Raw genomic sequence first — 26418 nt, 5'->3', positions numbered from 1 at the left:
CGCGTCGCGTTCCCACGGGGCGGGGCCATAGGCTGAAAAGACAGCCGATTCCGGGGCCCCGCCCCGCCCCACCGAATCTCCCTGGGGCGTGGCCGACCGCCCCACTCCGCTGCTGCCAATCCCTGCGCGTTTCCTTGGCACGCCCCCCTCTGCCCGGGGTGGCGTCACCGTTCCGCGACGCCCCGGCGGCTCGAGGAGCTCCGCGGGGGCGGGATTAGCGTGGGCGTTCGGCCAATGGCGGGGCCGGTCTCTCGGCCCGCGCCCTCCCGCCGCTTCCCATAGGGCGCGCCCGACCGTTCTCTTGCCTGAGGAGGTTTGTCCCGCGTGAGGTTCCGTCGCCGCAGGCCGGCGGGACGCGTCAGCCCGGCAGGCAGGCGGGGAGCGGCCGGCTGGGAGTGGAGCGGGACCGGAGGCGGCCGGAGGGCTACAGATGGCGGCGGCGGGACCGGCGGCGGCGGCGTCCTACGCCAACCTGAAGCTGTGAGTGAGGGCCGGGGGGGGCAGGGAGCGGCTCCGTCACCTGAGTGAGGCGAGGGCGGGGCGGCGGGCGGCTCCCCTCGGCCCGCCCGGGAGGAGGGCGAACCTTTGAACTTTGCGGTCGCGGACCTTCGCTCGGTGCCGCGGTAGCGGTTACGTAACCGGGGCGATGCCGGCCGGGCGGCGCCGAGGCTCTCCCGCCGAGCGGCTGATAGCCGCGGGCCGGCGGCCGTGAGCGTTGCCTGCGGGCGGCCAGAAATGGCTGCGAGGTGCCCTTGTGAGCCCGAGGGCGCTGCCGGCCGCCTGAGCTCCGCGTCTGCTCTGCGAGCTCTGCGCTCAATGCAGCGCTGTCTGAGAGCGATTCTTAGGCCTGACCTTACGGTTCCGTTTAATGGCCGTGTTTGGGATCAGGGCATACGACTCCGTCCTTGGAGACCAGCGCACGCGGTCTGCCGTAACGCTGTTGTACGTACAGCAGTCTCTGGGCTTCTCCCCTTGTTGTGGTCCTCTCTGTGTGAGGATGCTGGAGGCGGCTGGTCTCCTGTGTGCAGAAGCCTCGATGCTGACTGAGAACGCTGCCGTGTGGCACGGAGCTCGCTGCTGCTCTTGTTGCTTAATGCTGCTTGACTTTCTCTGAGCTGAACTTGATCTTTGTGCCTGCGGAAGAGGGAAGGTGAGTTGTGCGAGCGGCCGCTGTGCATCCTGTGACACACAGACCTTCTTGGCAAGGCTTTTTTTTCTTAAAGTAAAAGCACTTGTGTGGATACGGCCTTGTAAAAAGTCTCTGGGAGGTCAGAGGGCACTGCACGGAGCCCGTGGGCTGTAGTGCGTGCTGCAGGGCCCTGCTGCAAGAGCCAGCTCTGAATGCAGGCCTCTTGCACACTGTTGTCACAAGCAGGGACAGGACACAAAGCCTTCATCTTCGGTCAGGTGCAAGCAGTGCAGGTTAACATGTTGCTGTCAAGCTTCTCTGCTACCAGTGTAACTAGTTGAGTTGCAGCACTGGTTATGGAGCTGGTTAGTAGTGCTGCAGCACTACAGTAGTATACAGCCGGTGCTTTCTGCCTGTCTGCATTGAGAGAGAAGCCCAAAAGTGCATTTTTGTCTTTTGGGTTTTGTTTTCCTTAAGCTGAGCTTTCAGTACTTGGGTAACGCCTCTGTAAAGAACTGCTGCGTGCTCCCATTGCTTCGGCTGCCACGATGGAGCTCAGGGTTGTTGATGTGGAAGGGCAATGTGTTACGCAGTAAATTGTCATCTGAAATGAAATATAGCTGGAAATAATTATTAAGAGACTGTGCCTTTAATATGTCACAATTCTTTTTAAAAGATATTTCTGTTGGTTTGGTGGTGGTTTTTCATAAAATCCTGGGATTGTACTTTTTTTTTTTTTTTTTTTTTCTCCCCAGCAATTATTTCTCCATGGGAAATGCTCCAGTTCTTGCGCTGTCTGTGCTTGAGGAGTAATATTTATTGTAGGTGTATAATTAGAACACCTGCTCACCTAGAAAATCTGGAATCTCTGGAGTGCTGCAACCATCAGTATGTTAGCACTGTTACTTAACGTGCTGCTGGAGCTGTGTCTTGTTAACGTCTTTCTTGTAGCCCACTGCTGACTGCTTTGGTGCTTGAGCACAGCAAATGCATTGTGCAGTGCAGGATGTGCTTTTGGCTTGTTTTATTGCAGAGTTCAGAGGCTGCTCTCAGAAAGCTTCCTGCATTAGAGTAATGTTACGTATTTATGGTGAAATAATCAATCACTGAAGTAAGGGCTTGGCTGTTGAGGTATGGAAGGCTGAAGTGGTATTGAGTGAGGTTCTGTCTTTGGTTCCATCAGGCTGAGATGGATTCTGTGTCATGCCAAATCTGGATGTAGGAATACTCTTGTCTGTTAGATCAGCCTAATTACAACGTAGTATGCAGCTCTGCCTAGTATTCATGATGTACAACACTGTACTTTGTAATAAAAACAGAGTAAGTGAAGCATCACAACATACACAAACCAAAAGAGACCATCTCAACTGTCAGTGGAAACAACCCTGTAAGTGGTGTAAGCAAGTGTTGTTATTTTCCTTCTATGTTTCTATTATGGTAAGAATCGATGCTTTTTGTAGTGCAGTCTTGTGACTTGGATTGGGAAATGAACAGCTGTTGTTTTGATATTGATTTTAGGAGGGAAGAGCAATATCTTCACAAAGTGATTCACAAAGCAGCTGGTAAATACAGCAGAGGTGTTTTTTTCCTTATGAAGGCTGGAGTTGCAGCTCATGGCTTTTGAGGGAGGATGACTTTCTTTGCTCGCTTATCCTGAAGCGCAGGAATATGGTGAACTTGAATTCGATGAAGAAGGATAGAGAATCTCTTATAATACAGTTAGCTACTAAGGAAAACAGCAAGTATTGAAACTTTCTCCCTTAGGGTAATTTCAAGGTATCTTTGTTTTTATAGAAGCTTCCAGGAAGATGTGCAGGTAAACCACTCCTCCTGTGGCACCAAACTTGTTCCCATGCAAACGCATGACTTGAATTCTACTGAAATTGCTTCAGCAACAAGGGCATGTAATTAAAACTCATCACGTCTTAATTGTTCATAGGCAAGCTTGTCCTTTCTCCCTTTCTCCAGCCTGCATTGAATGACCTCTCATCTGGGCATTAAAAATGCCTCTAGCATCTGAAGCCTACGCTGCAACACAATGCTGAGCCCAGCTCTGGGGAGGACAGGGACTAATTTGGTTTGAGCCTTTTAGTCATCTTTTACTGTGCTCCTGGAAGTTCTCATCTGTCAGTGCCCAAGGTGATTTTGGAAGTGGCAGTGCTTCAACTGGATAAACTGGAAAACCTGAAGGCTTCATTTCAATGGAGGTTTCACTGAATTGTTGTTTTGCACCTTAAAGGCAAGACTGTTGAAAGTGTTCTGATTGTAGCCTCTGTGCTCCCTTTTTTTTTTTTTTTTTCCTTTTTGAGTGATTCTTCAGCAACATGAGGTGAAATAATTAAAAAGGACCTTTTATTAAAAAAAAAAAAAATCAAAATTTCCAAGATTTGTTTTCTTTGTATGTCTTCTCGAAGTCTCTTACAGGTACTTTCCCCTCAGCTTTGAATTGTAAGGATGAAATCAATCCTACAGGATGAATTGCTGTATCTCTTGGCAGCAGTTTGCACACATTTCTAAATTGGGGAAGACTTTCTGAATGTGCTACAAGCCACCCTTAGTAGTACTTGAAATGTGAATTTGATGGCTGCAGAGCACTGACATCTTTCCTGTTCTTGAATGTAATGAGTTATGCTATCAGTGCCAAATGTTTTCATTTATGACTGTTCCTTAGCTATGCTCAGCAATAATCTCTAACTGCGGTGGTCCTTCTGTAATGCAAAGTAGATGAGAGGAGTTCAGATCTTGGGAGGGTTTGTGCTCTTGAGCTGTGATGGAAGCAAAGTATTTATGCGAAGAGTTGTTGCTGTTTTGGCAGGTTAGAGATAGCAGTGACTGCATAGCCAAGGACAAGGCAGGCTCTGGTGCCAAAAATGAAGGCAGAATAGGCAGAATATAGGCTGCTGTGTGGAAGCTGTCAAAAGTGCCTGTGGAGATGATGGCTTAGGCAAAGGAGAAACAAACAGGCACTGTGTAAGAGAGGGTGACCAAAAACTGTAGTGGGAGGAATAATAGAAGCAGGAGCCAAAAAGGGAGCTAGGGTTTCTTCTGATCCGAGTTATTCTCCATCGGCTCTTTGAAGGGATTGAAAAACAGCCAAGGTAAAAAAAAAAAAAAAAACTGACAAAAAATGTGAAGGAAGGCGAGGTTTGTGTAGGGAGGAACAGCCTGAGATCTGCCATCCAATGAGAAAAACACCGCCCTGGTGCAAGGCTGAGTTTTCCAGCTGTTTCCTGGGTCGTTTCTAACTGATTTGTCTCCAGTGTGGGATGCTCTCACTGCTTTGAGTGCAGCTTTGTGTTTCCTGGGCCAACATCAGGGATGTGGTGCTTCGCTTCCTGATGCATTAAGAAGTGTTTGACTTCTGTCATTGTATTTTGGCCTATGAGACTTTCGAAGTGACAAAGCTCAAGTTTATGTGAGTTATGTAGTGTACCAATATGAAGGTAAACCCAGCTTTGTGTCTTTAACCTCCAGTGTAATGAAGGAGGGTGGTGTTTAATAAACATGACATGGATTTCTGAGTAACTGATTTATTTGCTTCTTGTGCACTGGCTGTTAGGAAGTAATCCAATGGGAATGTTATGGTGATTTCTTGCAGCTGAAATGGAGTTCAAAATCGATTAGGCTCTTTGCCACCTGAACACAGAGCAAAATATAAATAAGGTTAACCTTGTTTAATTTTTTTTTCCTCTCCATTCTGTTAAAGGCATATAACACCAGAGAAGTTCTATGTGGAAGCCTGTGACGATGGAGCAGATGATGTGCTGGCTATTGATAGAGTCTCCACGGAAGTCACTCTTACAGGTACTTCCTTCCCAGTGCATCCCAGCATAAGCTGTTTGTCATTCTGTTCTCTTGTTTGAGGTGTTCTCAGGAGATTGTAAAAATCTTATAGTAATGGTGCTTGTTCTGTTTTCAGCAAAACTGTCTCAACAGTAAGAACTGACTAATCCAAAAGGACTTGTTGCACCAACCCAAATTCAGGATCAGTCAAGGAGGAGCTGAATGCTGGGCTCCTGCAGCTTTTGCTGAATCAGCTGTGCAGTTGTTTATTTTAGTACTGAGCTTGGATTTTTCATAAAACCTTTAAGAAACAAAAACAAAAGCCAGCACCAACCTCACTGTAAACTTAGTTCTGTTGTGAATATGGATTCAAGTGTCAGTGCAGGTACTCTTAAGTATGCTGATGGTCAGTTCTTCAGAACATTAACTGGCTTAATATTTCTTTCAGAATGTGAACCCAATGCTTTAAAAATAAAAAAATCAAAGGACTTGCATTAAATGATGACATGAAGCTACAGTGATGTGTGACTTCCCTTTTTTGATGCTTCAGGAGTTGGTATCTCAGTAATATTCAGGCATTTGTCTGTTTGATATTAATACAAAAGCAGCAACTCCTTTATTCTTTACTAGATATGTTCACACATGAGCACATCAGAGCCCATCCCTTTGGTGTTTTTAGTGTTCTAGTGTAGTACCTCCATTTCTCCTTCAAAGCTACCCCTACAAAACTAGATGGCTAGTAGAGATGACTACCCAAAGTCTTCTGCTAGTCTGCGTCAGTTTCTATTACTGACATTTGATCAGATGAACCTGTGTGATATTTAAAGCACACGAAGAATGGAGCACTGTCTGTTGTCCAGACTTGAGAGTCTGGGAGAATGCTGAACTGTGTGGGTGTTTCTTGTTTTATTGTGTGAAGCTATTGGAACTTCTGATGTTTGTTCTGCTATTCTAGAGAAGTGGGTAGAGGAAAGCTTAATATGTTAGCAGTTATAATTGATGTTTGGATGCCTTCTGGATCTTGGTGTGTTTTTTGGAATATTATGTTGCTTGCAAGATCTGTGCTTTGGTTGTATTCTGCAGAGAAATGGAGCAGTGTGCTAAAGCTTCTGAGGTGGAAATAAGCTGAGGTTAAGAAGAAGAAATTGAGAATGGCAGTCACAAGCATTTGTGGCTTATTTGTCCTTGGTGTCTTGATAGTTTTAAAACAACAAGCTTCTGGAAGCTGGCAGGAATGTATGTTGTTCAGGAGTCTTCTTGCTAAACTATCACCATTGAGCTTAAATGTGTTCAATTGAATGATTCTTTCGATTTAACAAAACACCAAATTAGGTTAGAGTGTTTCTGCATCCCTTCCCTGTCCTCCCAACCCCCCTTTCCTGTCCCCTCTCCAGCTTTAGAATTTCATTGCATTCCTTCCAGTGCAAGCATAACCTGATTTGTCCAAGAAGCTTTGACAGTGTAGCTCTGATGCACTCACAGAACATTCTGAAATTTACATATACATGTTTGTTTGTTTTTCAGTTAAGAAAGATGTTCCCCCTTCAGCTGTGACAAGACCTATATACGGTATTTTGGGAACAATACGGTTGGTGGCAGGTAAGAAAAAACTGTGCTTATGTAAATTAAGAGAAATATATTGCTAAGGTGACATTAAAGACAAGAATAGTCTTTGCAGGTCTCTGATGCTGCACTTTCATCTGCGTGATTGGCTTTTCTTTGGGTTGCTGGAGTATGGAGGTATCCAAATTCAGTTCATCTTGTATATTCATGACAGTCAAATTTGTAGCTGCTCTAAAGCTAAGGTTGACTGCCAGCTTGATGAGTTTTAAGAAGGTATTTCAAACGCATGCAAACAACTTCATCTGCTGTTCTGCTAGATGAAGGTCTCTGTAACTGTTTTCATCTTAGTTGGAGGGCTTGATGTAGTAGTCATGTACTGTGCAGTCTGACTTCAGTGATGCTGATAAATAAATGAGGTTAGGTAAGTGGATATGGCTCTGTAGGTAATGATGGTGTACCAACAACTTAAAAACATGAAGAAAACTCAGCACTGAAAGAAAAAGAATGGACTAGAACAATGCTGCATCTCAGGGATTTATGGGGTAAGGTAAGACTAAGCTGATTTTTCCAAATATCCCGAATTACTGTGAGATGTCAGTAGTCACTGCCACAAATGAATATGACTCACAAGCCGTAAGCTAACAAGAGATTGCTATCTTTTGAATTGCAATTCCTTCTGCAGACTAATGTAATCTGAAAAATGATGTAATAGTGAGGTGAATGAAAGCCTCCATGCGAATAAAGGATTTAAGTTCAACCATGCTATGGCGTTCTTCAACTGAAGTATCACTGTTAAGAGCAGTGACTTCTGAAAGGATCTTAAACTTTCAAACTTCACCAGCTCACATACCAAGCAAAAATTCTGCATCTTACACAGAGTAATGTAATGGACATCCCTGTCTTAAGCACTTTTATTAGTCCTTGTCTTGAAACTGCACTGCCCCAGTGGCATTTTTCCAAATTGTAGATCTGGTAATAACTTTCTTTCACCTGAGTGTTGCACTGAAGTATGTAGCTTCTTTTAATATCCTTTTTCCTCTTCCCAGCTGAAGCTTGGCTCTGTTAGTATGTACCTTGTATTGATTAGTGTTTGGTGAACAGTTGCTAGGCATGTCACTAATATGTGATAACTGTAAATCTGATTCAGTATCCATCAACGAAGCATCTTTAACAGGCATTAATGTTTTTGTCTATTACAGTGTTGGGGGAGGAAAGTGCTGAAATGTTATTTAAAGTGTTTGAAGTCTGAAACTGAATGTCACGTACTGAAATAGGAAAAGACAGCGTTGTAGCTCATGTTGGTGTAAACACACGTATTTATACAGTGCCTTTGTGCGTAGCGGTGAACGTAATTCTGGTTCTTGTAAGATATCTGGATGCTTGTGACATGCCAACCAAAAGTGATGCTTACACCTAGAGATGCAAGTGTCCTAGAGCCTCAATTATTCCATCAAAATAAATGGTAGGGAGTGGGGGCTGAAGAGGTTTTTTAAGAAAGAAGGGTGTGTAGGGGAGTGCTACTGGTTCTCTGTCTAGTGTATAGGCTAGATACCTCCAATAATAATTAACCTGCCCATAAAACCACGTGCATATCTAGGTACAGTAGTAGAAGTACTGCTTGTAACATAAGCTCTTTCTATTTCAGTAAGTTGATTGCTTTTTACTAAGGCATTAATAAAAAAAAAAAGTATTTTGAGGCCTGCTCATTGGTCTGCTCAGCTGAAGCTTCAGCTACACGTTTAATGGTGATACAATGTGTGAATGATTTTTTTTTCTGCCAGTATACAGCTTTGTGAAGTCATCTTTTTTTTTTTTGAAAGCAAGATGGCACTGAAATGAAGCTATGTTTTGTTATTGTCCAGCAAATCTAAATTGGTTAGAGCATACCTTCATGATACTTTTTTGCTTGTTATTTATTCAACCAGGAAAGCAGCCAGCTTACCCTTTTAAATTATTAAAACAAAGAAACAAAACCCCTCCTGTTTGCTTTATTTTGAACCTAATGGGACAAATACATTTTTGAGTATAACAGGACTAGACCTCTTGGATTCCAAAGCATGGTTTCTTTTGCATGCTTGAACATGATTTGGGGAACACTGAGCCATTGATTACATTCTACATTGGAAATCTTAAGAATTTAAACCCCCTTTGCTCTGCATCATCACTATGACTTTTTTCCGTGTCTATTCTGTGAATTCCTTACACTTCTTGAGTAGCTCAAGATCTGCTAGTATAGAGATGTGGGTACCTTTGTAAGTGCATTTGTTTCTACTCCAGCTGCTTGCTGCTGTAATGAACAAAGTTCTATCTGGGACTTGAAGAAACCTCACTCCTTCCTATTGATTTCATTTTTCTGGTATATGGTTATGGACTGATTTTCTTCATATGTGTATCTGCTTTACAAAAAACGTTGCTTTTTTCTGATTTACAGGGACATACCTTATTGTAATAACAAAAAAGAAGAAAGTAGGTGAGATTTTCAGTCATGCAATCTGGAAAGCGACAGACTTTGACATCCTCTCCTACAAAAAGACCATGCTGCACTTAACTGATATTCAGGTAGAAGTGGATTCACTGGGGGAAGTGGGGAGGAAATTCTTCTGTTGGTCTCCATTACCACAGAACTGAACTTGATGGAGCTGTGAAAGTTAGTGGACCAGAGTGTGTTGGTTTTTAGCTTGAGTGAGTGGTTTTATTGTTTTATGAATCTCTCTGTACTACATTTTTCTTTCCTCTGGTTGGTTCAGACTACAGTAATAGTTGGGATATTTGGGTTGAAATACATGTAAGTTATGTCATTCAAGATAACCAACTGATGTTGTACAACATGGAATATCAGTCCCACTGAGCTTGATCCATAAGTTGTGTGCTTTTCTCCTTTCTAGGATGGTACAGTGTGGTAGGATGAAGTTGCCTATGTTACTGCATGTTCTTGTTCCTGACTATCATCTTTCCCTTTGAGGGCCTTAATGAATGCTTTCCCTGTGCAATGTACTGCAGAGACATTTTAGTGCTACACTTCTGCAGTCTATTAGAGAACAGTCTTCCTGAACCACTCCATAAAATCACAACTCTCTTCCTGTTATATATTTCTCAGAATTTTACTGTTCTCCAGTAAACTGCCTTGCTCACATCTGGCTATCCACCTTGCTTAACCTAAGGAATTACTCAATCACATGATTACTAAGCAGGGGCAAATTGTTTTTTAGAGGGAGGAAAAGGACAAAGGCTTTTTTTAATATGTGTGTTGTGGATTGATAAAGAGTAGATGAGTTTGTGTAACCAACAGAGCTGGAAGGGAATCTGATGCTCTTTCAGGAAAAGAGTCAGGCTAATTGAAGTTGGAATCAGAACACAGGTTAGTAATTGGGGTAATTTTGGTAGTAAAGTTTCTTTTGCAATCTAAATAGTTTTAGGTAAAGTAGTGATAGCTCTTAAAAATAAGGTATTTTGGTGATAATTTTTTTTCTCCTTTCTCAACAGTTACAGGACAATAAGGTATTTCTATCAATGATTAGTCATGTTTTGAGTGTGGATGGGTTTTACTTCTCAACAACTTATGACCTAACACACACCCTGCAACGATTAGCCAACACCAGCCCAGAGTTCCAGGAGATGAGCCTATTGGAGAGGGTAAGGATTTCTTGTTGCTTTGTATCTGTCTCTGTTGTCAGTTCTGCATGATGTAAGTATATTTTACTCAGTTTCTTTGGACATCATTTAATTACTATCTGTCTCAAACTTTAATAAAAACCTTAGGGTGATGTTGATGAGATCAGTGTGCCTACTATTCTCAAGCTTAAACCTTCTACAATGTTTTATAATGAAATGTTAAATTGTAGCAGATGGTGTTAGAGTTTATGATCCTCTTAAGCTGAGAATGTCTTTACTATCTCAGTCATTAAACTAAACGAGTGGAATGGATTTGTGTGTCACTTAGATGTAAGTCGTTATAACAGTGCTTTTATTTCTCTTCCTATTTCTCGATTGCTAAACTCAGTAGCTTGTCAATCCAGTTGTACTGGGGTAGTTCTCTTAAATAAGAAGCTGGCAGTTGGAGGAAAAAGAAGCAACCAGTTAGGTGTGCAAAGCACATTCCATCAACTTAATTTGCTTTTTGGCGTGCTTAGAATAAGAGTGGAAGTAAGTCATGTATTATGCTTTGGTACAGAAGTCTGAGTGCTGTGGTGTCCTACCAAAACTGTTGGGAGTTGCAGCTAGCATAGTAGTTCGTTCTTCCTTCAGCCTCATAGCTTGTTAGTAGCATGATCTTACAAAAGTATATTCAGCTGTGATGTCAGATTTTGAGATCAAGCAGGTTAGAAGTACTTCAAAATGTCTGTTTCAAATGAATTTAAAAGGAATTTCAGATGGCTTGCCTTTGACTTCATAAAACCATAAAATGGCTTACATTGGAAGAGATGTTTAGGTAAAAGATTACCTAGGTTCTAAACTCTGCCATCAGCATGGCTGCCCCCCACTGGATTAGGCTGCCTAGGGTCCCATTCACCCTCACCTTGAATGCATCCAGAGATGGAGCATCCACTGTTCCTCTGGGCAGCCTGTTCCAGTGCATTACCACCCTCTGAGTGAAGAACTTCCTCACAGCATCTAAACTTCCTCTTTTTTATTTCCAAACCATTCTCCTTTGGCGTATCAGACCATATAAAAAGTCAGTCTCCTTCCTGCATGTAAGCTCCCTTCAAGTACTAGAAGCAGTGAGATTTCCCTTGAAGTCTTCTCCAAGCTAACAAGCCCAAATTCTTCCTCCTTTCTTCATAAGAGAGATGTTCCAGCCCTTTGGCCATCTCTTCTTGACCCATTCCAACAGCTCCACATTCTTGTGCTGGGGACACCAGGCCTGGATGCAGTATTCCAGATGTGGCTTCATGAAGGCAAACAATCATCTTCCTTACCCCTCTGCTCAGCAGGGCTGCTCTCCAGGAATTATTCTCCCAGTTTGCACGTATCTGGAATTTCCCTAACTCAAGTGCAACACTTTGGACTTGACTTTGTTGAACCTCATGAGGTTCCTGCGGGCCCTCTTCTCTAGGCTGTCCAGGTCCCTCTGGATGGCATCCCTTCCTTTTTTTGTATCCCTGCGCTGCTCAGCTTGGTGTCATCTGCACACTTGCTGAGGGTGTGCTTGATCCCTCTGTCATCGATGAAGGAGTTGGAGAGCAACAGACACCTGGAGGCACCACTCATGACCGCCCTCCTCCCAGATGTAAATCTCTTGACTTCAACCCTCTGGCTGTGACCATCCAACCTCTGAAGCTTCTTGGTTACTGAAAATGCCTGCTCTAGGGAAGCAGTTCATTTTCTCTTTTCAGGACTTGAGCAAAACCATGAAAAGCTCACGTTTTCCAGTTGATAGCTGGGGACCATTTTTGCATTATCAAATGCTTTCTTGTTGTTTTGAGATACTCTTGTAAGAGAGACTGGTTGCTGACATGAAAAAGATTGGTTTGTGCTAAAACTGGCATCCTACAAGGTTGTTTGTAAGGCAAAGCACAGTATATAAATAATAATATAATAAATATAATAATAAATAGAGAGTTTGAAGTAAATACAAATGTTAGCTAAAACCATTTAAATGTAATTTCATATTCATTATTATAATATAGTGACTTAGTCAAAGAATGGTGACAGTTTTGAGCATTTCAGTTTTTTTTTTTTCCAGAGAAGCCTAGTGGGTAGCTGGTGTGGATTTCTTTGTTGCTGTTTAGTAGTTTTAGCAGAATGAAACAACCCCAAAATAAGGTCACTAATCCATCATGGTTGTTTTTTTTTTGTGGTAGTTCCAGTCCTACTTGCTGTATTGTCCAACAGAAATAGGTTGTTTTTATCCTTTTTCTCACACTGAGGTTGAATTATCCTTGTCCTTGCTGATGCATTGTCTTGTATGCCTCATCTTAGAGTTGAAATCTGTGCCATCTCCCTAGAGCCTGCACTGTACTGCAGCAAATGTCACTTTGATGACTAATCTGGTAGCTTTTTAGAAAGTGTTCAGCAACCTGCCCAAGATGCTTTTGAGGTGAGCTGTGAACAGGAGAAACATGAAGTTGAGGATCATTTATGTGGCTGGAAGTAAATTCTTTCCTGTGTAACTATAACTGTTGTTTAACTTTTGGTTCTCTGAGTTGTTGATCATTGCATACGGCCTCACACACTTACCTTCTGCCCATTTGAGCAGTCTTGCACTGCTATTGCTATCAGTGTTTTGGATAATCTCTTTGAGCCCTGTTTATGTAATACAAACTCTTGAATGTTCTTCTCCTATCTCAGCTGAATTGTTAATGGTTTAGCATACCTGAAGTGTCTGGCAACCTCTTCAGATCAGATAATTCTTCTTTTAACAATTTTATCTAGAATTCTAATTGAAGACCTATTAATGGTACTGGTGAACAAAGGGTGTTCCACCTCCATATACACTTACCCACCTAAATTTGCATAATGCATGGCTTCCAAACCAAATTGCCCTTATGTTCAATTAAACTGAACTGAGAGCTTGTGAAAGCATGGCTTTGTTGTTTTGTTGTTTGTTTTTTTTTTCTTTTGCTGCAGGCAGATCCACGGTTTGTATGGAATGGGCATCTTCTTAGAGAATTTGCTGCTCAACCAGAGGTAAACACTTTGTAATCATTATATTGACACAGAATGAATACACTCAATAAAACTATACAGCATTCTCTTACTTCAGACAGCTAGGATCTAGGGTAGCTCGGCTATTTGTCTTTTAGTTCAGTACAGTGACAGTCTACTTTCAAACATCCAATGTTATGTCAGTGTCTTCAGTATTCAGTATTGGAAGTGTCTGCATTTGCAGAGATCATGCTTGTGTCACCTGAAGGAGAAGTTAGACTGCAGAGCATGTACTTCTTGAGCTTTTTAGAATGTAACTACTTATTTATCGTTAGGTATAAGAGAGGTTCAGCACAGTTCTCTAAGGCTGGCTAGCATCTTTCTCAGTGGGTGCAGTTTAAACTGTTTGCCTAGTGAGCGGGTTGTAAATCTGAAACTTGAGTAAGACTAACACTTCATATTCTTTCAGTTTAACTTAAGATTGGCAGAAAGTAACATTTGAATTCATTTAGTGCAGTAAATACAAGTGCCTGACTACGAGCTGTGCCTGTAGTGCGTACATCAGTGGCCAGACTTAGAGATTTGAGAAGTACATGGAACCTACTAGATTGTCTACACTACAGCAACCTTTTCTTTATCAGTACTTGCCATTTATCCAGGTGAATGATGTGCTGTTTCTGTGTCTGGCTCAGTGTCCTGTGGAGTTGAGCTTTTATGTTAAGCACTGTTTGAAAAGGCTGGATTATACCCTGCTTCTGCACTGTGAAGATAGGTAGTAGCACAGGGCTGTTGTGTGTATTCCAGAGACATATGACTGAGTAGATGCTTTAGATGGTGCTATGCAAACAAAGCTGGGGAAATCAGAGAACCTGTGTTGGGAAGAGCAAAGAAAGCTGAGTAGCTGGTTGGTGAAAACAGAAGGAAAAGGCAAAACAGAGTTGAAGGTGGAGATAACCAACATGAGGGGAAGCATGACCTAATACTGACTACAGGTGGCTTCCTACAGTAACAGTTACAGGTAATGAGATATTACTTGACTTCTAGTACTGGAAGGCTTCAACTTTAAATTTCATTGAAAATCCAAGTGACTCTGGAGTGAGGGGGTAGGAGAAATCCTGGAACAGGCATTTCAAGTGTTAGTCTCAAAAAATTCTCTCTTACAGAAGTTTTATGTATGGTAAGGGTTGGAATGCTGCTGTTTTCTTCAAATTTTGTTCTCTCTGAAGGAATTACTGCATCCTAAAGAAAAAGTAGTGAATATCAAGCATATAAAACTATATTTAAAAACATTTAGAGAAATCATTATTAGTTTCCATTTTTTGTCTGATATTGTTTATTAATTCTAAATGCATTGTGTGGCTTCCTTGTTTGTTTCAGATCCATAGATTTGCTACACCGGTGATGCATGGATGTATCCTTTTGTGCTGTAAACACCACTACTGAATCCAGTAGTCTGTGGCAAAATGACTGCTGCGTGGGTTGCTACATTGGCTATGTTGGTAATGTAACATAGAATACAACATTAGAATTAATGGTGTTTTGTTCTGATATGAACTCTACAGGTTTGATAGCCCGTTATTTGTTAACTTCTATGAATATTCTACTTTGAAGACTTGGTGTAATTGATTTTTACAGGCATGATTTGGCTAGCTGCTTTTCAAGGAAGTAGAGGTTAGGTTGAATGTAGCAAATTCTTACATCAACCTTAGCACTTCTTGCTTTGTTATAAGAACACCTTCAGTTAGCATTTCCTTTGAGTTTAAAATGAGGGAGAGTAGTTTTGATTTGGAGGAATGCTTGTGAATCTTCCTGTTGGTGGGAAAAAAAGATGAGGGGTTCTGCAAAAGGCTCCTGGAACTCTTCTCCTAGCTGGTTGCTTTCCCTGCACATGCATGTAGGGTTAACGGCCCTTCTAGCAAATCAGTCTTGAGTGTGGGGTTTTTTCTTTTCTTTTGTGAGAAGGAGAAAATTTAATCTTGTAAGTAGGCCTAACGCTCTCTGGCAGCAATATTCTTCATGCAGTGTGTGATCAACAGCAAGTCCCAGATTCTGACTTGGCAGTACAGAAAGGAGTGGCTAAGACTGAAGAATAACTTAGGCAGCATTCTGTTGCCAACGTTGCTCTGATGTGCACAGAGAATGGCTTCCAGACAGTATCAGTTGTTCTGGTAGGACTGTTAGCAGTTGGCAGATCTCCAGTTCTTCTTTCCTGTGCCTTCATTTAATGGAAAATGTTGTGGGAGTAGGTGGAGAGTCAAGGGAAGATAGCAAAAGGGAGCTGTCAAAACAGCGCAGCCCATATCCTGCCTCTGCCAGGTGCTGGGTGGAAGAATCTGGATAGATTGCAATTAGCAATTGGCAGACTGCAGCTAACCTTCCTCTGTCCTATTTTTATTATATAAACAATTAGCGTGAATTGTATGCAGTGCTGTAATTCTAACGTCAACCAAGAATTCAAAGAAACTTTTTTGTGTGTGTGTGATTAAAATGATAGAAAAAGCCCGAAGCACAACTGTCATAGTCTCACTACAAGCTAATTCATTAAGCTCAGATCTTCTTCCACAGAAACCTATGTATATTTTGTTCAGCATCTTGAGTGGGGTTCTAGTCTCGCAGCGATGAGAGATAGTAGACTTACCTGGGTAATGAAGACTTTAATCAACTGAAGTCTAAACTGGCTTTAATGTTGTAGACTTGCTACTGCCCCCTCCTCCTCTTCAGCCTGCCCTCCTCCAAAAAGAAAACATTGCACACACCAAGAACACTCAGTTATGTCTTTTCCTCTTAAGTATATGTGACAAGTTGCCAACAACAAGCTGATCTTAAGTTGGGACAAATTGTGGATACAGAAAATGAGCCAGTTATTGCATTACAATTCTGGAATAAAGTGCTTTGGAAGAAGTTAATGCTCCAACGTCCAACAATTTATGTTATCCTCAGGTTCTATTCCTGAGGATTCTATTCTTTCAATACAGTATGCCAGTGCTGCAGCTTGTAAAAATTGTTGATTTTGGTCCTATGAATATTCTCGAGTTATGTTTTGGTTGTTAATGACAGAGGATGAAAGCCTTTGAATCTACCTGGAGAAATCATTCATGAGGAATGCTGGTCTATTTTAGACTGCATAAATTGCTCTAATCCAAACAAAGGGCATTATAAGCAGCACAGATCAAGAATCCAAACTTGGAAGTATTTGTTACTGTCCTGTTCAATTCTTGCTTAAACTTAGTCACAGGTTATGGTGCATTTGCCACTGTGAGTGTCCGAGCAGAAAAGCATGCTTCCATAAGAAGGTACTACTGAAGACTTGGTGTGTGTTCTCGTTTTTGTGTGTGGATTTGAAAGCCAGTCTACATCTGTGATAGTTCTGAAATCTGTAGATGTGATGTGTGTTGTACTCACACATGCAAGGCTTCCATAGCTGAAGTACACTTCTTAAAGACTGCAAGAAAGTTTTGGAGTGTCCTTTTCATTGAAAGTTGCACGGGCAAGAAGCAGTAAGACTGCTATATCCGTTAGTTCATGGCTTAACAGGGTAACAGCTGTGGACTGCAGAAAACAGTTCATTTAATGATATGTGTGGAACAATAAGACTAGATAATCTTCTGTAGTGTCCCACTTCCTAAAAACTATAGCAGTTCTAATGCACGTTCATCAGTGCATCCCCTCTATCTTGTCTTTTGAGCTGCATATACTGATAGAGAAAAGGTACTTTCTCTTAAGTTTAGTGTCTGTTTCTGAGCAGGAAATGTTTACAGCTTTCTTTGGAGGTTATCTTTTAGTTCCTTCACTTTGGCTGCTGGCTGATATGTAAGAAAAGTTTGGCTTTTTTTCCTTATTGTTATTCATCAGTTATCTCTATGCACTCTTGTTCTATCAATGGCAAGTGTTTTGACTGGCTGCTTGTTTCCAGAAGAAGCTGTTTCAGAGCTGGTGTACGCTATTATGTAAGAGGTAAAATAGCAAATGGATTTACTTAAACATAATGCACATTCAATCTATACGCGTCTTTCTTTTAAAGCATCTGCTGTTCAGTGACTCAAATGCAGAATGCATGTAATTGTAGCTTATATCAAAAGTACCTTGCTCCAAAAGATACACCGGTAACCCCGTGTGACGAAGTTCTCCTTTACTCCTGCTAGAGGTTACTGCGGAAGCTCCATTGGGAGTTTTGCTGCTTTCCCATTTAGGTGGGGCAGCACTTGCATTTAACCTCTTCCTGGCCTAGCAGTAAACTAAGCACTGGTGGTGCCAGCTATGGAGCCCTGAGTAGTGGTGTTCTCCAATTATTAAAGGTCAAAAACCAGAAGTGGAAATAGCTTTAAAGTACTGCTTGTTCTGTATGAGTCTCAATAATACATGCTTTTAAAGAAATAAGTCAGTTTCTGCAGTACCTTTGCTACTGAATTGTAGTTACTAGTGTCAAAGCAGTGGCTTTATTTTCTATTCAGCTACTCAGTTTCTAGGACTGTAATCAGGACTATAATTCACAACATGTGATAAGCACAACTGTGGTTCTTCAGTAACTACACTTGATAGAGATCATATTAAAGGTCTGCCAGAGGCATTTTTAATTTGCCATCTTGAGGCAGTTTTGGGGTTTTCATGCTTACTTTGAGGACTTGGAAGTTGAGGGTGGAAAGTCTCTTGGTACCTTGTTGCTGTTCTGCTGTGCCCTGAGCTCTTTACAAGGTCTTTGTCCTGCTTAGGTATCGATTCAGAGGGGCACGCAGCTAACTTTGTTGAAACAGAACAAATTGTGCATTACAAGGGGAGCAAAGCATCATTTGTTCAGGTAAGGTCAGTGTAATAAGCTGCTGACTGGCTTAAGGTGCGTGTTGATAAATCTGTCTGTATTACAGTATACAGCATATGTGCATTTTAGAAAATATGTGTCAGCCAAACCATTCTGATTTACAGACTTACTTGCCATTTGAAAGCAGTTTTGTTGTTTAAAACTGTTATGTTCTTTTTTCAGACCCGCGGATCAATTCCTTTTTTCTGGTCTCAGAGACCAAACCTCAAGTATAAACCAAAGCCGCAGATCAGCAAGTCAGTAAATCATGTATGTGAGTGTTTGTCTTGGGGTTCTGATGCGTTTCTGGGCTTGTGTAGATGGACAGTGTGACAGACTGGTATCAGAAGAATAAAAGTCAGCAATATTGGATAGAGGATCTTTGAGTAGCGGTGAGAAGTCTTGTGTTCTATGGAAGAAGTCCAGTACCTGAAAAAGAGCACTTAGGGTGAATGAGGGTAGTGTTTTCTCTTTGGTTCTTGTTCTAGTAGATGGAAAATACTTACCTATAGGTTGTTTAAGGAGAGCTGAATAGGGGGGAGCAAGGAGGAAGGGAAAATGTGTGCGGGGGAGTGAAAGTCAAGTGTGTAAACACAGTAGAGAATAACAAACACTGCTATAAAACTGTGTATGCCTTATCATTGAAAACTGTGGAGGTTTCTTGTAGATCAGATCTTAAATCTGTCGTTGCATTTCCTTTCTTTTCTAGATGGATGGCTTCCAAAGACATTTTGACTCGCAAATAATCAGCTATGGAAAGCAGATGATTGTTAACTTGGTATGCTTTCCCTTGTTCTTCTTGAGAAAGCCGCTCTTCGTTCAAGCAGGTTTACAAATAATGCTGTCTTTTCCTTTCTTTCCAGGTTAACCAAAAGGGTTCTGAGCTGCCTCTGGAGCAGACATTTGCAAAAATGGTGAACAGCATGGCAAATGGAATGGTCAGGTACACGTGATACTTCCTTGAGTTGGAAAACTGAGCATTGCCTGAGACAGAGTGATCATGCTTTCAAGGCCTTTATTAAATAGCTGATTTTTTGATGTTTTGTTCATATGAACCATTTATGGACCATTGCCTCTACCTCAGATTTTATGCACAGGTGAGGCTGAAGGTGGGACAAATAGGACAAAAGAGGGAAGTCAGAGGTCATGGTAATGACACAGATGAAATCAGGTGCATTTCTTTTGTGTGCTTTCTGGAGAAAATATACTAGCTGGAACTCAGAATGAATAGCTAGTGCTCTCTCAGGCTAATGGTGTCTTGTAACGAAATGTAAATGCGGTCACCATGCATAGTAAGGGAGCAGCCACAGAAAGATTACAGAGCACTGACAAGATGCACAGATGTAAATTCTGTCTGCTTGTTTTATGGATGTGTGGATCTTTGAGAGCTTCACTGCAGTAAGTATTCTAAAAAGGTGGTTCTTCCTCTGAACAGATACGTAGCGTTTGACTTCCATAAGGAGTGCAGTCGGATGAGATGGGATCGGCTGCAGATTTTACTGGATCAACTAGCAGAACAGCAAGACGAGTTTAGGTAAGACTTGGTGGTTCTCTTAATTAAGAATCAAAATAAGACTGCTTTCTCACAGTTTCTGTTGTTATAAGGCACATTAAAACAGACTTGTAAAGCTTGTAAATGCATCGTATTCTTATATGTGCTGTTAGTGCTTCCATATCTCTTCTCTTTCTAATACCAAGTACAAGGATGGAGATCGGTTAGGATGTAAAATACAGAGCCCTCTTTATGTCCCAGTCAAGTGGTTCTGAAAATCACAGCAGCCCTGTGTTGTGCCTTGAGAAGTGCCTTTGGGTAAATTTGAAGAAATCAGTGTGCACACAACTGTGAAGTTATAAAAAGTTGTCTCATGTGGTGGTATCTTTCCACCCAAGGGTAATTCCATATGTTGATAGCAAGCTGTTCTGCTACATGGTGTCATGCTCTCCTGGCCCCACGCTTGTTCTTTGTGATTTACATTCCTGCACATTGTTTGTGTTTTGCATTAGTCCTGATTGTTATACCTTGCTACTACCTAACAAGGCTAGTCTAATTTTACATGAGTAAAAGTAAAATCTAGTTCCTTGTGGATTAAGCATCCACATCAACTTAGGTCTGTGTTTGCTCCCATGAGCATGTTGTTTCATGCACATCTTGGTCTTTGCCACTTACAGATGTGCAGATTGACAGGGTCACTGTTTACTTTGTTCTGTTTTTCTGGTTACTTCCTTTTGTCGTTAAGGCCTTGTGCCAGCTGGTTTACTTTGTGCTTCAGGGGTGCTGCAAAAAAAGGATGATGAGCTGCAGATTAGAAGAGGAGTTGATCTCTTGCCTGGAACGAAGACTGTCAGAGTAGTATGAATTAGTCATATGATAGCCAGTACAGTCTCCTCACCACCAAAAGAAAGCCCCAAAGCCTTCTAAAATGCAAAAAGATAAATCAACTTCAGAGCACTTGAAAGAATGGGAAATACATGGGTAGGCTTCTTATTCAGCAAGAATCCTTCATTAGAGTGAATGCTGAGAATTGTATCGTATGGTTCTGTTGTAAGCCTCCAATGGCAGCTGACAATAAGCAAGTTTCCTTGAAACGAAGGAAGGAAGCAATGTGTCTATAAAAATGAGACACAAAATAAGACTCTTTCTCAAGATGAGGTCATTTCTATCATGCCGTGTTTTATTTCACTGAGTGACCTCTGCTACCATTTAAACAGGAAAATGAGTTCCGATGCACTTCAATAATTCTTGCACCCTTGTGAGAGGCAAACAACTCTTCTGCAGATTGAATCTTGTTGTGACAAATCTGACAGAATGCTTGTTCTTCTCTTGTTTTTTAAAACATTATTTCTTTTTTTTTTTTTTTAAGCAGCTGCAGGGGATATATCACTTAATCTGTCATTGACCAGAAGTGTCTGCTCCTCATCTACTCTGATTATCCTAATACCAATTCTAAGCAGAACTTGGGAAGAAGGTGGAAAGTGGGGATTTCATAGGTGTAAACTCTACTTTAATCATTCAACATGGAAAGCAGTTTAACAAAATTAGTTCTCCAAGAATTACCAAACCAGATCTTGTCAACAAGGCTGATCAAAGTAAAAATCTGCTTTTGTGTCAAGCTTCTGATATTTTTTGTACTGCATGCGTCTTCAGTTGATTGTTGTCTTAATCTGCTGTACAGTAACAGTGGATCATACACTAGTCCAAATTCAGAGTTCATAATTAAGTGAAGGAGTAACTTAATCCACAGAGTGTGATTTGTGAATCTTTAGGCAACTGGAAGCTTAATTCTATGGTAGGACAAGTCCCAGCCATGCAGCCAACTGATCATTTGATTTGTGTATTTGTTTTATCAGCTCAGTTATTAGAATATTTTCATCCAATCCAGTATTTAAAAGGAGCTTTTTAATGCCAATTAAGTGGGGAAGAAAAAACCTGTATGGTTTAGTTGGTTAAAAAGGTTGGGGTGATTCAAATGTGTAGTTGTTGGGGGAAGGGATGTTCCTGCAGATGTCTGTACGATGAAGAGGAGTATGAGCACTGCTGGGAGCAGATTTTTGGTAGTTGCCTTAAAAATTTGAATGACTTTCTGGAAGAAGTGTTCCTCACAGTTTACTGTGTCATGATAACTGGATTGAGGCTGGTAATCAGAGCTGGTTACTTTAATATTTATGCTCTCCTAATGATCGTGGTAATTGTGGACATAAAGGAACATACAACTTCAGTCACTGTTGTTGCACCAGTAGCTGCTCTTCCATTGGCCTATAGCTCAATACTGCTGAATGGCAGTGAGTACTGCTCGAAGATTTACACATGTTCATGTATTGATACTGCTTTTCATCATGGGAGGAGAAGAATGCAGGGTGGCATCGCATGTCAAAAGGCACAGCTAACAATTCTTCACGTGCTCTGGAAACTGTATTTTGGCTGCTGGAATACTTACTTGTTCCAATGCACCTAGGTATTTATACATTGTCTGTTTTAGTTATTTTCTAGTTGATTCGGATGGTAAAATCGTGACTCAGCAGGAAGGAATATTCCGCAGTAACTGCATGGACTGCCTGGATAGGACAAATGTGATTCAGAGCTTGTTAGCACGCCGATCTCTTCAAGCCCAGCTTCAGGTAAATACTTCTTTTTTGACAAGCTCTTAAGAGGAGAAAGGAATTCTACTTGAAACTGAAATGCAATGGAGCCCCTAAAGAGCTTATATACTTGAGTTACTGTAACATTTACAGTGAAAAGCACTGACTGGATTCTAGTTTACTGCACACAGATTTTTCTGAAAGCAAATCCTAGTATCTCTGATGTATTTCTAGCTTGCTTCCATCTGCTTTGTTTCAGAGGCTAGGTGTCTTGCATGTTGGACAGAGAATTGAGGAGCAAGCAGACTTTGAGAAAATCTACAAAAATGGTATGCTGCTCATAAAGCTCAAAAAAAAAAAATACCAAAAAACAACCACTAACTAAATCACTTTTCCAAGCAGTACATAACTTCCTTAACATTCTCAATGTTTTCCTGTTTACAGCATGGGCTGATAATGCTAATGCTTGTGCCAAACAGTATGCTGGGACTGGTGCCTTAAAGACAGATTACACAAGGCAAGTCTGCCTTTCTTGTAAAGGTCTTCTGGGTTTTTGTGTATGTCTGGGGCTTCCTTTAGGTCTTCCCATCCAAAAAGATCATTAATTTGGGACGTAGGCTATTAATGAACTTTGTGGTGTTTTGATTCAATTGGTAAAATGGTGAGACTGGAATCTATAGAAGAATGCTATTCTTTGTGTGTATGTGAAAGGAGAAAAGGCGATCTAGAAATAGAAACAAGAAAAGCACATCTCACATCTTTAAGGTACATTTGTATCATAGGATGGAGAGAAGTGTAATTCTATTTTCAAATAACTTGTAACAAGTGTGTATGGTAATAATGTAGAGGCAGCACTAGGTAACTGTCTGTATGTGCACTCATTAAATATAATGTGTGTGAACAGTGGAAGGACTGCATCTAAAACTTGTCCTGAATGCACAAGTATGTAATAAATATTTGAAATTTCTTTTTCAGAACTGGGAAGAGAACTCAGTGGGGCTTAATAATGGATGGCTGGAACTCATTAATACGTTACTACAAAAATAACTTTTCTGATGGATTTAGACAAGTAAGTTATGCTCTTAACTGTGGGAAAATGTATTTGATAAATACTGCTGTGCATTTCAACTTCTGCTCTGTTTCTCTCTCAGGATGCTATTGATCTCTTTCTGGGAAATTATTCAGTGGATGAAGTAGAATCTGCTAGTCCTCTACATGTCAAGAAAGACTGGAAGTTCTTAGCTGTGAGTATGCAGACTTCAATTCATGTTTTTCCAAACATGAAACCTTTTGGTCACTTGCATTAATAAAACTAAGTAGAAATTGTCTACTTAGTAATTGAGTGTCCCTGCAATGTGGCTGTGTTTCTGTGATGCCTGCTTGTGGGACTAAACACAAACTGTTCCTTTGGCAGAAAGCGGAGTGTCCTTGAGGTATTGAAAGAACTGCTGCTTGCTTTTTTAAAATCTGCTTCAGATGAGAAGGGAGAAATCCTACCAGTCACCATCAATGACTTTCATTCTGCAGAAGAAGCTTGTGAAAATCTTTTCTTATGCTTTATGCAGAGGCATAGACTGTAACATGAAGAAAACTTTTTTCTGCCTTTTTCTCTTCTTTCCCTTCTCTATAGCAAAATGGGACTTGGGGACACGAGGGGTTTAAGTGGTAGCTGGTGTACTTTTTTTTTTTTTTTTTAAAGGAAAAAGTCCTTTACATCACATCTCTTCTAATATATAGAAGATAAATTTTAATTCTGAATGTCACTATTGAGCACTATTTGGAACAATCCAAAATTTTACAGTTGTACCTGACGACTCAAAGCAACTTGATGGCAAAGCAAGTAAATAGCTTTGCAGCCTTAGATTCAAGGAATTTAAGGAATATATGTGCTATTGCATCATTTAACTAAACTTTTTCTTTTCCCAGTTGCCTATTATTATGGTGGTTGCTTTCTCCATGTGCATCATTTGTTTGCTAATGGCTGGTAAGTCACAATTAATTGCCCCCAAACTTAATTCTGCCTGAGTAGATTTTTTTTTTTTTTTTTTTTTTCCACAAAAGCAGACCAGAAAGGTGAGATACAGACATAAGCTTGAGGTGATGAATGTCTCCTCTAATCTAAATCTGTGCTAGGAATAAAAAAGGCTTTCTTCTTTTTTCCTTAATTTCTGAATGTTTGTGCCAATAAAGTTCTTGCATCTGTGACCTCCATAGCCATCTGCTTAAAGTACTCAAACAACTGTGTGGCAGACAGTGCTAGTTTACAAATAAGTGACTTTGACTTGTCACCTCCTAGGTAAGGAAATAGAAAATGGTATAAGAAAAGCCTCAGTGCCTGTGAAGCGCTCTTAACTTCATTTGATATCTGTGGGAGGGCTTGAAATGTTTTGTTATTGTACGTAGATTGTCTAATCGTTGGAGATGAAATAGAGTGTTTGTCTGACTTTAACAGGTGATACATGGACTGAGACACTGGCCTATGTGCTTTTCTGGGGAACTGCAAGCTTTGGAACTTTTGCCATCATCCTTTACAATGGCAAGGATTTTGTAGATGCACCCAAGCTGGTCCAGAAAGAGAAGATGGACTGAATTTGTGTGTGTGGAAAGCGGCTTGGTACTGAGGATTCCTCAAGCCACACCTGGAGTCTCTACTGACCTGCTTTCCACACTAAATAGTGGTCTTATGGACATTCTTCATTGGCAGCGCTGGAGGGGACAGAAACAGTCTCAGTTGCAATGGTCTTTGGAATATTGCATTAGTGAAGGGCCTCCACCCACTTTACTGAGAATTCAATGGTTAAGGGCAGCTTTTCGGTTTCTGGAATGCTGTAGAGTGCAAAGTGAATGGCTTAAGCCCATCGTCTGTGTGTGCAGTTCTGACTGAACTTCGGTTGGCAGGAGAGAGCTCTGCTGTTCATGTGTCAAAATACCCGGATGTTAAAGCGGTAATAAGAGCTTCTAATTGTGTTCTCTGACCAAATAAGGCTTCATAACAACAAAGTCTTGTTCCAAGGCTCGTAGCTGGATTGCTTTTGCTGTGGTAAGGTCCAAGTCCTTCATGCATATTTGTGGGGGGGTTTTTTCACTAAATATTCAGGATTTTTTGAATCCTAGCGCTCCTCCAGAATGACCTTTTTGTCCTGTGTTGTCTATGACTGATGCAATATTCTACTAATCATTGTTTGAGTGAGAGTTGTAATTGGATGCTCCTGAAGTTGCAAACGTCTTGCACTGTTTCAGTACTGCAGTCTCCAGATGATGATTCGTTAGTTAGCTCATGAAAATACTTTTCTCTTTTTTTTCTGAGGATGTAAATGAAATCAAAGAATGTAAAACTCCTTGCGGGGTTTATCAAACCCTCCTTATGCTAAAGGCCCAAAGTACTCCATCACTTCAAGAATGGTTGCAATGCAAAAGGTGAACTTGGTATTGTTTTCCTAATCAGCTGCCTCTGTTCTTTTTGTTCTTGTTGTTGGAATAACTTATAAAAAAAGGAGTATGAATCGGAGGAGGAAATATCACCCTAATGCCATGTTGCACTTGGGAGCAGCTTCTTGCTTTTCATGCATGATGATGTAACACACTTTAAAGGAAAAAAGTTTTTTAAAGCTACAAAATAACATGTGCTGGTTAACAATAAATGTGTGTCTTTAAATTTAGTGCTTCCAAGCTGTATAAAAACAAGTAATCCTACTCGAGGACCAATTTTAAACTATTTTGTCACTTATTTTATATGGTTTGTTCAAAACCAGCGATGAAACTTGCTTAAGGCACTGCGCATTGTTTAATATTTCCTGTAAGTACAGCTGTATATTCAGATTGCAGTTATAAAATGTAAATGAGGGGAGAAATGTGTAGAATCTTAGAGCTAGCACAGTTGTAATTACTGAAGCTAGAACACAAAGCACTCATACTCCAGTGTTTCACTGTGTTATGACTGAAACCGTGTACAGACTTGCAGTTATCTGTTCAATTTAACCTTGAATGTTGCTGGAGGCCTCTGGTTCTTTGTGAGCATAACTTGTGCATAAACACCAGTACTCGCCATGCCTGTGTCTGCTTCTAGATGCTGTGCTGGGAATACCAGTTGGTGGTTAACTGGAACCTCCTCTCTGACTTCTTTTTCCAGCGTCACCTCTGTCATGGATACAAAGTGCAGGAACACCATAGACTCAATATGTAACGGTTCTTATGGCTCTTGGGCAGCTGCCCCTTGAAACTGTTCTGTTGTCTTGCAGTCTAGAACTGAATCTTTGCAGCTTTTTAAAAAATAAACACAATAACAGATTTGTTGTGGCAAAGACCAGCTGTGGAGTGTGTGTATGGATGGAGGGAGAGACAGGTTAATGTGGATTCTCAAAGCTGGAGGGCAGCCAGAACTCAGTGCTTTGCAAAGAGTCTGTATTGCTGAAATCACAACAGTGTACTCATCAATGACAATAAAAAAAATATCTGATTTTTCTAGATCCTGGCAGCTGCGTTTTGT

General features: G+C 41.0%; 1 protein-coding gene across 1 annotated transcript; it reads left to right on the top strand.

Moving 5' to 3' along the window:
* The first annotated feature begins 340 nt into the window (after positions 1-340).
* SACM1L (SAC1 like phosphatidylinositide phosphatase) lies at positions 341-26398 on the top strand. The gene is made up of 20 exons (XM_052694216.1): positions 341-480; positions 4836-4933; positions 6437-6511; positions 8907-9034; positions 9959-10108; positions 13043-13102; positions 14438-14471; positions 16913-17014; positions 17770-17855; positions 18039-18125; positions 18565-18633; positions 18719-18798; positions 19291-19389; positions 21833-21971; positions 22192-22261; positions 22377-22449; positions 22908-23001; positions 23084-23176; positions 23859-23916; positions 24385-26398. Exons 1-20 carry the CDS (start codon positions 431-433, stop codon positions 24519-24521), a joined length of 1782 nt encoding a protein of 593 aa, XP_052550176.1. The 5' UTR covers positions 341-430; the 3' UTR covers positions 24522-26398.
* The last annotated feature ends 20 nt before the right edge of the window (positions 26399-26418 follow it).

This window comes from Tympanuchus pallidicinctus, unplaced genomic scaffold, assembly GCF_026119805.1.
Source record: "Tympanuchus pallidicinctus isolate F22 unplaced genomic scaffold, pur_lepc_1.0 scaffold3, whole genome shotgun sequence".
Classification (NCBI taxonomy): Eukaryota; Metazoa; Chordata; class Aves; order Galliformes; family Phasianidae; genus Tympanuchus; species Tympanuchus pallidicinctus.
Note: the sequence above shows the minus strand (reverse complement) of the source record. Positions and strands in the feature narration are given on the sequence as shown.